Source organism: Camelus ferus, chromosome 7 (assembly GCF_009834535.1).
Source record: "Camelus ferus isolate YT-003-E chromosome 7, BCGSAC_Cfer_1.0, whole genome shotgun sequence".
Classification (NCBI taxonomy): Eukaryota; Metazoa; Chordata; class Mammalia; order Artiodactyla; family Camelidae; genus Camelus; species Camelus ferus.
In genome coordinates, this window is record NC_045702.1 from 40,580,908 (window position 1) to 40,597,426 (window position 16,519).

Sequence of the window (16,519 nt, forward strand, 5' to 3'; positions counted from 1 at the left end):
AAGGTAGACGTAGATCCGCCTTCACAGGAAGTAACTCAGGAAAGAAATAATAGTAAGCAACTTGAAAAAAATGGGGAAAAGGCTCTATGCTGATGGGAAATACAGGTTCTCTGGAAACACACAAAGGACCTTCAGTACAGACTCAGGGCTTAGGGAAGGAAGGAGTGTCAAGGAAGGCTTTCTGGCGGAAGTGATGTCTAGACAGAAACCCAAGGTACAAGGAGGAATCAGAAGAGAAGGGAACGTTGTTCCAGGCTAGAGAAAAAGCACGTGCAAAGGCCCAGAGACGAGAAAGGTCTGGTTTACTGTGGTGGGAGCATAGAAAAGCCTGAGGCCATCATTTTTTATAAGTAACTTTAAATCTTTTTTTGGAAGCAAAAATGGAATGAATAAATCCACAACAATCTTAAATCAACCTCATCTTAATTTTGTGATCTCAGGCTTCTGTTGTCCTCAGTTTCTCCATTCGCAAAACAAGGATGACCAATACCTCTGTTGCATATTTCCTTGGGTTATGGTGCACATCCTATGAGACCACAACTGTGGAAGTGCTCTGACAACTGCAAAGAGTAACGCTGCCAATCCCGCACCAGGAGACAGAGGCCTGGGAGGACCCAGGCCACCAGTGCCCTTGTCATAGCTCTGCTACAGGCTTGCCTATTGCCTTAGGGGGTGACAAAGCTGAGTCTCAGTTTTCCTTCTGAAATGCCTACCCACTTCTGCCATGGACGTGCACATGGTCTTGGGGAGGCCACAGCCCTTCCTCAGTCTGTTTAGCCCTCTGCCCTGCCTGCGGTGCTTTCCTACTTGCAGGATTGCAATGAAGTAAGGAACACAGATGCCCACTGTAAGCCTAACTCTCTGTGTAAATGTACAGAACTCTTATTATACTCAGGCCAGCATTTTCCATAGTCCTGGGGCTACCTCCAAGGGGACCTCGCCCTGAGCTGTGGATATGCCTGTCCATGTGGATGGCTGAGGTGAGACGGCAGAGGGTGGGGACATGATCCTGGCCTGGGGCATCTGGCCCTTACTGGAATAGGACTGAATGGCACCAATATTCCATTTTGTTTTTAAAAAATATTTATTAAAATTATCTCATCAAATTCCAGCCATCAAGACATGGAAGGCCACAGGGCGAAGTGCCTGCATTAAAAGGAGAGCTCAGGCAGGCAATGGGGCCGGAACCCACCAGCAGGGTCTGGAAAAATGTCTGGTACTGCTTGGGAACAAGGGGCCACTATTCCTCGAGGCTCTGGCCCTAGGGAGACCTGAGTCCATCAAGAACCCCGATGGGAGGCAGGAATGGGAGCATCCCCCAGCTCACAGAGGGGACAGACACCTCACCGAGAGGGTGAGTGGTAATGAAAACGCAGCAAGGAGGCTGTTTATTCTGGGCAGCGGCGGATCAGTGTTCACTTCCAGCCCTGGCATGAGGAACCCCTCTTAGGCCCAGGCCATGAAAAATGACTTTGGTGAGGGGAGTGCTGAGGCAGCTCCACAGCTTCCAGCAAAAACATCAATTCAACTGCAGGGGGGAGACACCGCCTTCCAGAGCAAAGAGGCCAAATACTGACCGCTGGTACCCGGGGACCAAAGCCAGGAGAGGAGGAGGAATTGCTTTGCGCCCAGAGGCGTGGCAGAAAGAAGGCAGTTCCCTCCCTTGGCACCGGCCCCAATCTCAGGACCTCTTTTACACTCACTGCCTTGCTTGGCCGTCACCGAAACCCTGGGGGGACAGGCCAAGGGAGGAGGGACCCCATCTTATAGACAAGGACGTAGACAACCTTGGTGCTAAAGGGTCACCCCAGGGCCATCAGGGGCAAAGATGGGGCCTCAGATCCTTGGGGCATGGGAGCAATCACCCTGGAGCCCCTCCTTTGCCCCATAGAAGCCCCGCAGGGAACTTCTCTCCTCCAGCTCCACTTCCCCTGACGGTGTGAACACAGGTGCCTTGGTCCTGGCCTCCCTGAATGCACACTGATGCTATCAGGGTTTGCTCTTCTCTCAGATGCACTGCTGTATTCTCTCACCACTCTGGGCATGTTTAATAGCAGCTGCCCTTTCTGCTTATTTAAATTGCCTAGTACTTAATTTGGAAGACATTCTTTCTCGTATGTTTAAGTTCCTTCTTTAAGAACCACAGGTGGACAGTAAAGAGCTGGAAGACTCCTGCTAACTGCTCCACCTTCCATTTTCCAGATGGGGCCACATATAACCCAAGAATAAGCCAGAGGAGGTTCTGGGGCCCCTGCTCTAGGCTCCCCATGGCCCTGAGCAGGCAGTATGCATGCTGCACCTGCAGATGGCCCACTGGGTTATGCCCATGAAGACCCAGTGAGAGCCAGGGACGGGGAGCAAGTGACAGCCAGCCGGGACCTCCCAATGCCGAGGCCAGGACCCCTCTTATATCAGAGTGCCTCCCACGCACCTCTGGGACAGGCCAGCACAGAAAGGCAGCACCCTGAGTTGGCAGCCCTGGCCAGGCTCTGGGCCTCTCCTTGAGTGGAGTCACGTCCAAGGCATCAGCTCTGGGGCAGAGGGTTTCAGGTAGCCCAGTGCCTCAGGGATGGCACACCTGCCTCCTTGTGGTCTCAGTACAGGCCCCATTTTCCTATCCAAGGGGCAGCTGTGTGTTCAGGGCCAGGACACATCCCAGGCTGTGCCCGGACCCTCAGCATCTTCCGGGAATTATGTCCAAGGAGGGTATTCTGACAGCAAGAGTGTTTGGCCTGGTCCCACATCCGGCAAGTTCTCTCACCCTCTGGACTCACCACCAAATGCTCTCATGTCTTCTCTGGACCCTGAAAGAGCCAAGCCCACAGCCCAGAAGGCTGAAGGGAAGGCCGAGAGGAGGCACAGGGACTGGCCTGCACTCCAGGAGAAGGTGGCCTCGTGCCCTTTCTTTCCTTCAACCCTGACACATCTCAGGGGGCGTCGGTCCCCGGCTGGCTCAGGCTGCCTCCTGCCTGTCATGTTTCCCTCCGGCCTCTATGTGTCTACAACTAACCCATCTCAAGGTTGCCTTAAGTGATCATGGCAATGGTGACAAAGCATCCAGGATGAAAGCTAAGGATCACAGCAATGGGGAACAGAATGCAGTGGCTCTAGGCACTTTGCACGGTGCTCTGAGCAGGCATTGTTGTCATCCACATTTTACACAGGAGGAAACTGAGGCACAAAGGGTCCAGGAAGTTGCCCTAGGCCACAGAGCTACTAAGGGGTGTAGCCTAGATGCAAATGTAGGCTGACGGCTCCAGAGACCACACTCTCCAGCCCTGGAGCATTCAACAGCCTCCTCCACAAGGCCAGCGAGGCTACAGTCAAACTCTGAGTTCCCTCAGCCCTCTAACTGGGCTGCTCCCAGGCTCTGGCGGGGTTCCACCCCATCTCACAGCCAGGGGCGGATGCATGGATCTCCTCCAGCAGACAGGATGCTCCCCAGGCCCTGCCTGGCCTGGCCCTGCCTCCAGGGACACCAACCAAGGTCCTCTACCAGCAGGGTCTCCATCAGTGGTGCTCAGACCTCCAACCCATCCCTTCACCTGTAGTCATGACAACCCTCAAGGACACAGGGACAGAGATTAAATCCTCGGCCCCTCAAGCCCACTCTTCTCCAGCTTACATCACCTCACAACCCCAGGGCGGGGATGAACAGGGAACAACCCCAGCTCACCAGCATCCCTTCCACAAAGAAAGCAGAGGCTTAGCAATACCCATCCCATAAACCAAACCATTATTCATACCTGATGGACACTCTGCTGAAGAAAAGTCACCAGTTCCTCAAAGCAGGTCAAGCTGTGGAGGATGAGCTGAGAAACACAAACACACAGAGTAAACTGCCCAAGCCCCATGGACGGCGGCCCGTGCTGGATTAGCGTCTGTGGCCCTGACTTCAGTATCTATAAGACCCCGGGGGGGATGTCCCTGCAGTCAGAGAGCCATGGTGGAGAGGCGCTCCCACACTGGTGTGTAGTTTAAAGGCTTTAGGACCCAGCTGGGGTCTGTGGGGCTGCTACCCTGAGGAAGCTCTGGGCCTGCCTTTAGAGACCCCAGGATTCAAGACACGGGACTAAAGCCAAGGAGCCAGCACCACACACGGCCCTGATGGGAGGCTGGGGCCGCACCCTGCGGGCTAGTCACGCATATCTGAGAAGCACCTGAGGGCGGGGGACACAAGGGGGTGCAGGGTGGGCGACCCATCCAGATCGCCATGGCCAGGCCAGTTCTAAGCCTGCCAGGCAGTGTCTTGAGTTCAGTGGGAAGCAGTGGTGTTGAGTTTCCTGTGCTTTCTCAGGCAGGTCAGGAAAAAACAGTTTTACAGAAATCCAACAGAGTGAGACCCTTAATTACGATCCCAGGGCACGCATGCCCAAACCAAGGTCAAAGGAAACAAGCTAAGCAAAACAAAAATCCTCAGTGAAGAGGAGGTTCATTTGAGGGAAATGTCACTGTTTCTGCATTTTTCACACATCTCTCATTTCTTTCCCATCCTTTGCCTTGCTTGGGTCTGGCTTTACAGCTGGTACTCTGTCCATCAGAGCTCTTCTCTGCTTATCTAACTTCCTCCCCCTCTTCCTCCCACGCCCCCCACCCTTTCCCATAACCATCCGAGAGAGGATGCTAAGACATACAAAGAAGGGCCCAGGGAAGGCTGGGGTTTAGCCGAAAGGCATTATGCTCACAATGTTAAGGGAACTTCAGGCTCTGTACAACCCCACATGACAGGGCGCCATCAGCCTTCTGGCCAGTTCTGACCAGAGCCCATCCCCAAAGCCCCCCAACTCTGCCCCCACCCCAGTCCCAGGTGGAGGATTCTGCTGGCCTGGACCACCGGGAGGGCTGGCTTCCCCAGCTAAGAAAGGATTTACTTATATGAAAGGAGATTGTCCCCAAACAAAGCCAAAGCTTGCGTGATAATTTTCCAGAAAGCCGTACTGTTTCTAAGACTCCATCTGCTTTGTATTTCCCTGTTGGACTGAACTGCTGTGTTCCCGAAGCCCTAAAAAGGAAAAGGAGATGCATGAGTCTCTGCGCGGAGAGAAGACGTGCCCTAGAGCCAGGGCGAAACCACACAGGCAGCTTAGTGAGGACAAACAAAAAGGTGGCCCAGAGGGGAAAAGGGAGCCAAGTGCTCCCAGTTTTCTCTGCTTTGAACTCACCCACTAGGCTGAGTCTGGAAAACTCCACTGACGGGGGAGGAGGCACGTGGAATGAAAAAAAGACAGCCGAAAGAGAGCTTGGGGTAACCAAACCCAAGGAAGTCTGTCTGCCTCTCACCCGCTGACGAGCGCATCTGCAGACTAAGGGATGCTGACTTCCCCTTCATTCTCAGGGACGTGAGGAAGCCCAGCCTCCGTCCTCTCAGCAGACGTCTGTTTACGCAGCACCTGCATGTGCAGCCCAGGGAGGCATGGACTAGAAGAAGCAGCATCTGGGTTTGGGGCTATTATGACATCAGCCTGCTGTGCAGCCTTAGACTAGCCATTGCCCCTCTCTGGGCTTCTGTTTCCTAACCTGTAAAATGAGGAGGGATTGCATTTGTGCCCCATCTGCTCTTAGGGCTACCATGCAGATCCTAAGGGCCAGCATTAGTAAGTTACCTGGAACATGGGTACCAAGCACAAGCACTCAGTAGGAACAACAGTGATAATGATGATGATGATACCTAACACTGACAGATACTTAGATGTGCTAGACTTGGTCCTAAGTGCTTTGTATTATTATTATTTATCACTTATTTATATGGATAAGTGATTTAAACTTATCAAGTTCCTTATTATCATCTATTATATATCATTTTATTTATATTGACTTATTTAATTCTCACAGTCACCCTATTAAGTGATCATTAATATCATCCCTATTTTTCAGATAAGTAAACAGATTAGGCACAGAGAGGGTGAGTCAGTTGCCCAAAGTTCCACAGTCAATAATCAACAGCATTGGGAGTCAGCCTCTGGAATCTCTTCTCTTGAGTACTGTGCTCCACTGACCACTGTGCACCACCAGAATGTGGCCCGTGGCCCCATAGGGCACCCCCTTTACTGAAACTTAGCCACACCGCTGGGATGGCATGATGCTTCCACTCTAGAGGGTCAGGCTGAAGAGCCAGCAGACTAGCCGTGTGGATTACGAGGATGGCTTATCCGTCAGCAGGACAGAGGCGGCAGGGAAAGGACAGCGCTGGCTCTGCCACCACCGTCCCAACGCTCTGAGTTCTCCCCGTCAATGGAACGGGGATCCAAGTGGCAGAGCAAACCGCAGCATGCTTTGGGGACTGGGGGGAGCAGTACAAGTGACTGGGTCAGCTGAGGGGCTGTCTTCCAAAGTGTCTGGATTAGAGAAATATAGAAGGGGGGAGCCGGCTGTGTCCCCCAGGGCTCCCTGGGCGGGGGGTGTCCTCCCAGATCTGATCCCCTCTCGACTAGAGCTGTGTGGAGGGCTGGCCGTCTCCTAGGGCGGGGCTGCCCAGCACATCAGGCTGACTCTTTGGGCTCCTCCTGGCCTGGAGCACAGGGCAGAGGTCTGGGAGGACACAGACATGGTCCTTATGCCCAGACAGCCTGCGTGAGAAGATGATTTCCCCAAGGACGGGAAAGCACACAGCCAGCTTGCCTGCAGCTGTGCCCGCCCGAGACTGAGTGCTAGCAACACAGCCCTGGGAAGCACTTACAGTGTGATCACAGCTCTCTCATGGCCCCCAGCCCGCCACACAATGTCCGCGATGGCCAGGGCCAGGCAGTGGGTCCTGTGGGCGTTCGAAGGCTGCAGCTGCCTGGGGGCAAAAAAAAGGAAATGGGTTTATGCCTCTGGGAACACAAGTCAGAGACAGCGCCGCCCTGTGGCAGACGGCCTGTCCTTTCCTCTGCCACCCAGAGGGGCCCTGCAGCCCAGGGACTCAAGAGGAGCCTGGGGGGAGGTGCCTCCGCAGATGCGGACCCAGGGAAGAGCCTTGAGGGAGGGGCCCGGGCAGGTATGCTGGAGGAGGAGCAGGCCAAGGAAATCACCCATGGGAGCAAAGGGGACTCTGGAGGCTTGGCAAGGCCCAGAGGTGTGTGGAAAAAAAGGCCATGAGTTCTGACAGGAGCAGCCCAGGGGGCCAAGCTCAACATGCCCGGGAACTGCTCCCACTCCAGGCAGAGGCACAGCCCTGCCCTACCCGGGCCAGCCCTGACACCCAGGTCCTTGGAGACGACAGCTCACGCAAGCAGGTGCCCTGAGCTCCCACCAGCTGATAGGAAATGAGACCACACATGTGAAGGGAAAGTAGCCTGACTTGCTGGTTACTTAGACACAGGACATGGGTGACCACTGGGTTTTTACTGAGTGCATGGTGATGCCACCAGCTGAAATGAGGAATATGGGGTGGGGAGGGGAGAGGCAGCTGGAGGTGCATAGGGGACCCCCAGGTGAAGCTGTTGCTCTAACGCCCAGGAGAGTGGTCCGGGCTGAGCAGAGATTAAAGAACCACCAGCATGTAGGAATCCTAAGCACTTTGAGTGGCTAAGATTTGCCAGAGAGAGAATGAGGAAGGTGGAGGCAGCGGCCAAGGACGGAGCCCAGTGGAACTCTGGCGAATGGAGGAGGTGGGGGAGGAAGGCAGGAAAGGCAGAGCTGGGAGATGGGCTGCTACAGTCTTAGAGGCAAAAGGGTTTAAACAGGATGGTAGTCAGCGGTGTCAAAAGTGGCAGAGCGATCTCTTACCATAAAACCAGTAACTAAGAGGTCCCTAGTGCTCAAAGTGCATGAGAGAGAAGAGGCAGCAACCGAATGCAGACGCTGCTTCTCTGTCACTTCTCCAGGGCTCCACAGACCACCCCTGGATTCTGGGAAGGTTTTCGAAATTCTTGCAAAAGTGGGCTGAGGGTCTGAGTGTCTCACTTCCTAACAAATAAAAGGGGCTTGATGAAGACCCTGCTGGGGCTCAGAGGGATACAGAGGGGAGTTTCAGTGTTGTCAGTCACCAAGGAGCCCCTGAGCTCCAGGCTGAGCTGGGGTGGCGGCAGTGTGTGTGTGCTGTGGCGGTGGATGATGACTGGGCATTTCTTCCTTCTTCTCCAGGGTAGGAAAGAGGAACCAGGACACCAGCACACAGGTCACCATGGTAGACAGCTTGTGGTCACTGTCCAGTGCCCGGGACACTGAGTCAGCTGTTGCACCCAGGCTGTTGTGGTCCAATATCTTTAAGGTGGGAGGTGATGCGACTTAGGGTCCCTCAGTTTCCCCATCCCTAAACTGGCAATAACAGTGGTACTTCCTTCATTGCGTTGGGAGCTTTAAAGGAGATGATGCGTGTAAAGTGCCTGGCATGTGGACAGTGTTAAATAAAAAGGCCTATTGCTGTTGTTTTTATGGAAACATCAAGTCCGTGGCCAAAGAGTTCATGGAAAAATGAACTCCCAACATCTGATGTGAAAGTGAGAACAAGCCGCTGACACCAGGCGATCCTTCAAACCCCAGTGAGACAAACAAGCACTCAACCACTTGAGAAACGAAACACAGAATGCCTGCTACGTCCGCAGCCTCAGGAAGCCCACTGCTCCCTAGAAACAGCTACCACACCATCAGCAAACCCGGCGGGCCCGAGCTGTGAGGAGCGCTGCTCCAGGCCACCGTCAACTATGAAAACAAAGGTGAGGAAACGTTGCTCTGGGTTCAGGAGAGGATGCCAAGGGCCAGCGGGGGGCCTGGAAAGTAGGGCTCGTCAGACAAAAGAGAAAGGACTGGACAGTTTATCTCTTTTGAATTCAGAACTCGTGAATGTGGACTCCATCATCACTGTAGCTCCTGTTTCTGTGCTGCCCCAGGTGACAGTCAGTCGTGTCAATCCCACCTCCTGAGTACCCGTGCCCCCTCCCTACCCACCCCCACCTGGGACTGGGGTGCCCTGCTCCTCAGCTGGGCTGTACAGCCAGTGCCCGACCAACGTTGCTGGTCCATCTTGCCCTCCCTCCAGTCCTCACTGCACATACTCACTGTGGGCTCTTCCTACAGCACAGATGTGACCAGGGCACTCCCCAGTTAGATCCCTCAACAGGCGTAGGAGTGGTGCAAAGTTATGCCTGGATTGTATACTCCACCCTGAACATCTATGCTGAAAACCTCCAGACAGAACTAAGTGGGCACCTTCCAATCATTCACTGTGTTCTACACTAACTTCCTGAAGCAGGCGACGCTTGATTGAAAGCTTCTCAGTGCAGCCACAGATTAAGATTTTAAAAACCAACATATATTAAGTGCTTATGTGCCAGGCCCCGTTAGAAGCACTCCATTCATATTATTTCATTAATTATTAAAACCACCCTATGAAGGAGGTACTATTATTGTCCTCTTTTAGAATGGGGAAACTGAGGCACAGAGACTAAATGATTTACCCAAAGCCACACAGTAAAAACTGAATAAAGTGAAACAGCAGTGAGGGAGGAAGGGAGGAAGGGGAGGAAGGGGAGAGAGGGGAACCAGCTGTCCAGAGCTCCTGGTGTTGGGAACCAGCACCCCTTTGCCTCTGAGCCCGTCTTCCCAGCACGTGCAGCGCTATCAAGGGCTCTGGCTCCTGGCCCAGCCTGTCTTCCACGTCTCCCAGGCTCTAATTACAGACCCTTTGAACCTGTTTCTATATAAAAGTCCTCGTTCTTTTCATTGGCTTCCATTTAGCCTCTCCATCCTTCCCTGGGCCTTCCCCAGCCTGCTCTTTGGAGACACAGCTTTCCAGAAAACAGTGACATTGGGAAATACAGGTGGTGGGGCCTGGGCTCCTATCCTGACTCAAGGCCTTGGGGAAGTCCCTGACCCTCAATGGCCTTTGTCTCCCCACCCATAAATGCCAGCAGCAAGCCAGCTGCCTCCGGGCATCATTTTAGCCTTGCCATTCTGCCATTGACCTGGCCACAGGGTAGACAGGGCTGCAGTGGCTGCAGATGACAAGGGGAAGGGGGCGCTGTGGTGAATCACCCAGATGCCACCTTCACCAGGTAACTCAGTGTCCACCTTCATTTCGGTGACCAGGATGGTCCTGTATGGCCTGAACAGTCAGGCACATATTTATCAGACTCCTACCATGAATCTAGCACCTGGCTGGGCTCTTAAACCAAGAGAAGTTTCTTTAAAAGAGTCTTATTCCTCACAGTAGAAGGGCAGGATTTGTCTAGGGATGGCAGCGGGTGTGGGGGAGTAATACATCCCATCTTTGGCTTAATTACCCAAGTCTTTCAGATTGAAGAGATGTTTCTACTCTAATCATCTCAAAACAGGCTGACCCGTCCACTCTGATGTGCCCACTAGGCTGAAAAGATCAGAGGAAAGCCGGTGAATGACTGTAGGTCTTTCTGCCCCATCTCAGGGTCAAAAGCTGCTAGAGGAGGGTGGGAAGCCAAGGCTGACCTGGGGACCACCAGACCTGGGTTCCGAGCCTGGCTCCTCTAACTAGTGTCCAGAGAGACCCTGAGCAAGTGCCCCTCCTTCTCTGGGCCTTGACTTTCCCAGTTGATAAGGGAAATGGGGGTGAGAGGACAGCTCCCTTGTCCGTGGCTCTCCCCAGGCCCACAGAAGAACGAGGCTCACTATCTTTTCCCACGAGCCAAGCCGGCCGGCACAGCCCCTCCTCAAGTGGAAAAACACCAGATCCTGCTGCCAGGCTCTGTCTTCCCCGTTTGAGGAGAGGCGGGCTGCCGGCCTGATGGAATGAGTCGTAATGAAGACAGACAGTCCTGCAGAAAAAACATCACCCCTGCCAAGATGCCTTTATTTCAGCATGACTTCCCTGGAGGGCACAGTCACAACCTCGTGCTGCTTTCACAGAACCACTTCCCTGTCCGTTGTGGGGGAGACAGCAAGCAGGGGACCACTCCCCGCCCCTCGCCCAGGCCTGCAGACCCAGCGCAGGATGACCCACCGTCCCGGAGCCCAGCAAGGGCCCAGAGTTCGCTGTGCAGCTGCAGGGGCCGCCTCTGTGTGGCCTGCGGGCCATCGTGGTGTTCCTGAAAGGAACAGAGGAGCTTGTCTGCTTATTTTTTTTTTTAAGCTGGATCATTTCTGAAATCCTGGAATTTCAGAGTCAAAAGGGAGTCCTGAAGGCACAAACCCAGCTCAGCATACACAGCCCATGCAGCAACATCAGTGACTCAGTCAATCAGTCCTGAAACTGTATAAAGGAATCAATGAAACCAAAAGAGCTGGGGCTGAGAAGGTTCCCGCAGGGGTGTCAAATGTCACCCTTGGCTCACGTGAGGCAGCGGGCCCCCAGGAGTTTGCTGTATTACTCTCTGAACTCTTCTATATTGATTTTTTTTTTCCAAATTAGGAAAAATTGGGAGGTTCTTCCCAGAAGCCCTTCGTAAACTACAGAGCCGCACCTTGGTCACTGAGAGTCCGTCTGGGGGTCGAACCCTAGGGTGTTTCAAGCTCAAGACAGCCTCCCGGAGCCGCCCCCTCACCCCTTCCTGGCCTCTCTGGCTCTCCTGTTGCTCGGTGTCTTACAGGGCACAGCCAGCATGATATGACAGGGTGTCACGTGACAGGCTTGGCTCTGTCACAGAGGCCAGGTGTGACCCTGGGTAAGCACCTTCCCCTCACTGGGACGCAGTTCCCCTGTATGTACCACGGCAGGCGGTCTCGAGGTCCCACTCATTTGCACAGCCCTTCACGATTTACAAAGGACTTGGCCTGCATTTCCTGACTGAGTCAGACTTGGGCAGGACAGATTCACAAATGGAGAAAGTGAGGCCTTGCTCGCTCAAGACTGAACTGTAATCCAGGTCTCTGGCCAGTCCAGCACTCTTTTCAGCAATCCCCGCCCTGGACACAGGCTAAGGACCACAGAGCTGGACACTCCCCCCAGCCTTGGCACAGGCACCCACAGGCTGCACCGATGCCCACTTGGCAAGGCCTTTCTGTGGTCTCTGATCTGCAGGGCCTCACCTCAGCAAACAGTGATCCAAACTCTACTCTTACCTCCCTCCTCTGCTGCCAGCCCGAGGCCCCAGCCCCTCACTCCCCCTCAGCCTTGGCTTGACCCAAGTCCTAGCTTGAACCCAAAAGGACTCTCCCCTCCCACCCGCAATCACCCTCCAGCCCCTGAGGCAGGCTCATACCTCAGCAAAACCAGGCCCACAGCAGCGGAAGTGGGAGGACAAGGGAAAGGAGGGGTGTGGAGGCAGCTGACACCCCTTGCCCACAGCCCACCACCACTGGGACCCCCTCAGAGCCATATCTTCCTGAGTCCCCGTAGCACCTTCAGCAGCCCTGGCCAGACTAGAGGGCCAGGTCATGGGGCCTAGATCTCCGCTCCTCCCTCTCAGTTGGGTATAAAGAATGCCCACTCCCGGGCCAGCTCTGCTGGCAACGTGAGCAGGAAGCTGGTCCTCTATGCTCAGCCTGCATGGAGAGCAGCTCTGGGTGCAAGGCTTGTGGGGCAGGGGGAGGGACACAACAGGGGAGGGACTTACATGGAGCACCCATAGCTGTGGGGCTCCAAAGGAAGGTGAGGTCAGTTTTCTGTAGCGTGAATCCTTCCTTGCTTCCTGCAGGAGGTGAGGGGCCCTGGCCAGCAGCCCGAGCTCTCCTGGCAGCTCAGCACAGACGTCCTCTAGCCCGGCCAGGAAGCCTTCCCCCCAGAGTAGGGCTCACTCCACACATAACCCCCAGTAGCCAGTAGCTCCTTCCAACCTCTTCCCCCTCTGCCCACCCACCACTGCCCCCAGGACCCAGCTCTGCCCCACCAGCCCGGCCTCCGATGGTCTTCAACCTACGCTGGCCCCAACTATCCTCTCAGGGTCCCAGCTAACAGGGAGCCCCTGGGGGCCACAGCAGAAACCCCTCCTCCGTCCACCCCCTCCTCCCCAGCAGGGCCTTCGCAGAATTCACCATCGTTGGTGACTAAATAGACAACTGTTGATATAAACGGGAGCCTGAGTCAGTGCTTGGCTGGTGGCTGACTGGCAGGCAGTGGGCAGTGGGAGAGAACTCACTTCCCACAGCTGGTACAGTTTTCTTTCTACCCAGAGCCCATCTTGGGCCCCCAACCTGATGGCCTTCTGCCTTCCAAGCACTGGCCCCCTCTCTGGTGTGGAGAGCAGAACTCACTCCCGGGGATCTGTCTGGGGACCCAGAGGTTCCCTCTTCCTCTTAGTGGGGGAGTGGGGGCAGGAGACAAGGAACCAGGCCTGCCCTGTGCCCTGGGTAGAAATGGCCCTTCCTGGAACCAACTTAAACACCCCTGTCTGAACTTTTGGGAAATGATCCACAGCCTCTCCTGAGAAGTCCAAAGTCCAAGTTCAAAAGCAGCTCTGAAGGGGCATGGGGCTGAAAAGAGTTATGAAACATCTTCCACGAGGGCCAAGGCTTGACCTGAGCAGACCACTGGGCCCTGAGGCCCCTCTGGCAGCCTGGCCTTGACCCACCCACTGGCCCGGGTCTCACCCTGCCCCTCTACATTCCGCCCTGGCCCCCCCAGGTCACTCTCAGCTCCTCTCCCTGCCCTCAGGCCTCTGTACTCTTTGTTCTCTTTACTGGAATACCATCCCCTCCCCTCCCTGTTGGTCTGGATAGCTCATGCATTTGCCCATGCGTTCATTTAACAAAAATTCCGAGGGCCTCCTCTGTGGACTAGGCCCTGGGCTGGATGCCAGGGACAGGCTATGAACCAGGCAGCCCAGGAAGGCCCCTGTTCTCAGGGGGCTTGTGTTCTAGGGGGCAGACAATGGGCAGGTAATGACTGCAGTAAAAAGGACACCCATTGGTAAGGGGCCTTGGAGGCTGGCCTGGGTTTGTCTTAGCTGGGAGGTCGCGGAAGGCCCCCGTGAAATCATGGCCTCTGCGTGGTGACGAGCCAGGGAAGGAGTCTGAGGGATCTGCTGGGAAGGGAGACATCGAGGGAGGAGCAAGCTTGTACAAGGACGCCTGTGAGGCGAACCAGGAGTACTATTCATCCTCCAGATCTCAGTAAGATTAAAACGTCACTCCCCCGGGGAAGCCTGCCCACCCCTCCTAGTGCTGGGTGGGCCCTGAGCTCCCTGAATGTCCCCCGGGACCTCCTACTCATCTGGCTCTCATGTTTAACCATAGGTGCCATGATGGCAAGGCCACAGCTGCCGTGTTGAGCCCTGCATCCCCTCCAAGCACCTGCTGAGTTCTCCCAGTGTGCTCCTCTCCAGTGCAAGGAGGGGGTGGGTGGGCAGGGGGTTGTATATACGCCCAGAGAGGGTCCCTGCACTCTTTGAGGCTGGGCAGCCAGAGGCCCCTCACTTAGGCAGCCCCACCCAGTCAGCCAGGAGCAGCCCTGACCATCGGGCACTGCGCAGGCCTCTCCCAGCCACGGCGTGGCCAGCACTTTGCTGGACTGGACTCCAGGGCAGGCAGTAGGGAGGAGAACGGGACAAGGTGAGACCTTGCTGTGGAAACTGTTATGTCGCCAGGCTTCTGGTTATGGTTATGCCATGCTTGTGGTTAGCATCTTTCAGCTTGAGTGAAAACATCCTTAATTATGGCTTTGTAAAGTAATTGGGCAAATTATATTATTGGACAAAGTATAAAATGCCAAGCATGAAAGGCTACCTTCACTTGGACCCTAAGGCCACATCCTCTAAGCTCGTAAAATGTGTTTCATTTGTACAGAGCTTGGCTGGATGTCTGGGGAACCAGTGTCTCTCCCAGGAATCTGAACATGAATAAATAGGGGATGGGTCTCGGTATCTTAAAAATAAAAAAAAAAAAAAAGACTAAAATGCCTATATCAAGAACATAGGCATTGTTCAGGATGCTGGACATATTTTCCTTCTTGATCTGGGTGTGTGATTTTGCAATAATTAATTAAGCAGAACATGTATGAGTTGTGTACTCTTCTGTATGTATGTTAGAATTCAACTAAAAAAAAAAAAAAAAAACCCAAGTGCCAGAAGTTCTGTAGCTCTGAGGGTGACTCAGAACTGGGCACACAGTTACTGGTTAAGGTAAGAGGGCTGCCTCCTCAAACTGGCCCAGCTGGCCCCAGCACCGGCCAGCACCTCTGCAAGCCTTCTGTCTTAGCACTAACCACAAGGCAGGATTACAGTTTTCTGTCCATCCCTCAACCTCACAGGGCACTCTGGAGAACAGAGAATGCATCCATTCCTCTCTGTATCACCTGTGCCTGCACAGAGACAATGTTCCAGAAACGTCTGTCGAGTGAGAATGAGAAAGAGGTGCCACGTGCAGGCACTCAGTGTGGGAGGTGGAGAATGAGCGGCCCAAGGGAGGGAAGCCGTGCCCTGCGGGGCTGGCTGGGACCGCGTGGAGATGGTGTTGGCAGAGGCGGGGTAACGCGGGGAGGGAGGGGAGACCTGGACTCAGTGGCGAGGTCAGCATGTTGACATGCGTATGGACAGGATTTGGGCAGCCGCTGCGCTCCACTCCTGAGGAGGGGGTGGCCTGAGTGTCAGTGTTGTTCCAGCCGCCGCTTCCTACGTGGAACAGGACTTACCAAGCCTCCCTGCTCTTAGAAACAAATGCATGCAGGTCATTTAAACTGGCCAGCGCTGGCCCTGTTAGCCAGCCGCCATTTCCCTTTCCAGAAGACAGGAAATATCAGGGAACACACACGTTTCCTTGCTTATTTTTTCTGGACAGTTCGGAAAAGCCTTGGGAAAAGAAGATATTGCCGGAATGAGCGTTGACTTACCGAGCGCAGTCGGCTCTGCTATCTCCTTCAAACAGGAGTTTTTGTAGAACACAGCCTTGGACAGCTGCCAGAACCCCACAGGGACCACCCTGCAACGAAGGACACGCGTTAGAGCCTGTGAGAACTGACCCAGGGCAGAGCGGTCTGCTCCTCCAGAACTAGCCTCTGTCCACAGGTTACAAAACACGGGGAGCCCATGCCCCTCTAACAGGGGCCTCTGACCTGGCGACATTCAGTGAAGCACTGACTCTGACTCACAGATCAGGGGCGACAAAGGCCCTGGCGCCCATGGCTAGAGGAACGAAAAAGTCTGCAGTGTGTGAGGGGAGGAAAGTGACTCTATCACCAGTCAGGTGTGTCACCATGGGTGTTCTGTCATCCAGGGACATGTTTCCACGTCCACAGGCTGAGGGTGTCAATTGTCTACTCAGCCCTCAAGGCCCATCCTAAGGTCCTCCTCCCAGGAAGGCTTCTCTGACCCTCCCAGCCAGAAGCGAGCCCCTTGGACAGCCTCCGCGTATGTGAGCAATCTTGAGCCTGGACTGCGACCTGCCTCAGTAACCCTTCGGGTGTGTCTTACAGAGGTGTGTCTCACCTCTGTAGGGATCAACAGGTGCAAGGACTGTCAGAGCAGCAGGTTGTGGGCGACCTTGAACTCGGGTGCAAGAAGACATGCTGACTTGGTTACATTAGGGACGGAAGTCTGAGGGTTCTTCCTCAGGTAGAATGGGGCAGCGGAGGCTCCTGGGGCTTCAGAAATGGAACCCGGATGAGCTACGAGATTTTGAGCATCATCTGGTCCTGAAAGTGCGTATCTTGGGAAATGTGGATCAGCCACCTTCAAATCCTGCCACAATCTACCTA

The 16,519-nt window shown here is 54.5% G+C and overlaps 1 protein-coding gene across 4 annotated transcripts in view; it reads right to left on the reverse strand.

Moving 5' to 3' along the window:
• Window positions 1-16,519, reverse strand: part of MINDY4 (MINDY lysine 48 deubiquitinase 4) — a 98,462-nt gene that overhangs the window by 33,030 nt on the left and 48,913 nt on the right. For all 4 annotated transcript variants that reach the window (XM_032483768.1, XM_006187733.3, XM_032483766.1 and 1 more), the window contains 4 exons: window positions 15,656-15,744; window positions 6,677-6,778; window positions 4,939-5,002; window positions 3,747-3,812 (listed from right to left, as the gene is read on the reverse strand). In XM_032483768.1, coding sequence (XP_032339659.1) covers window positions 3,747-3,812; window positions 4,939-5,002; window positions 6,677-6,778; window positions 15,656-15,744 — 321 coding nt within the window. The remainder of the gene's footprint in view (window positions 1-3,746; window positions 3,813-4,938; window positions 5,003-6,676; window positions 6,779-15,655; window positions 15,745-16,519) is intronic.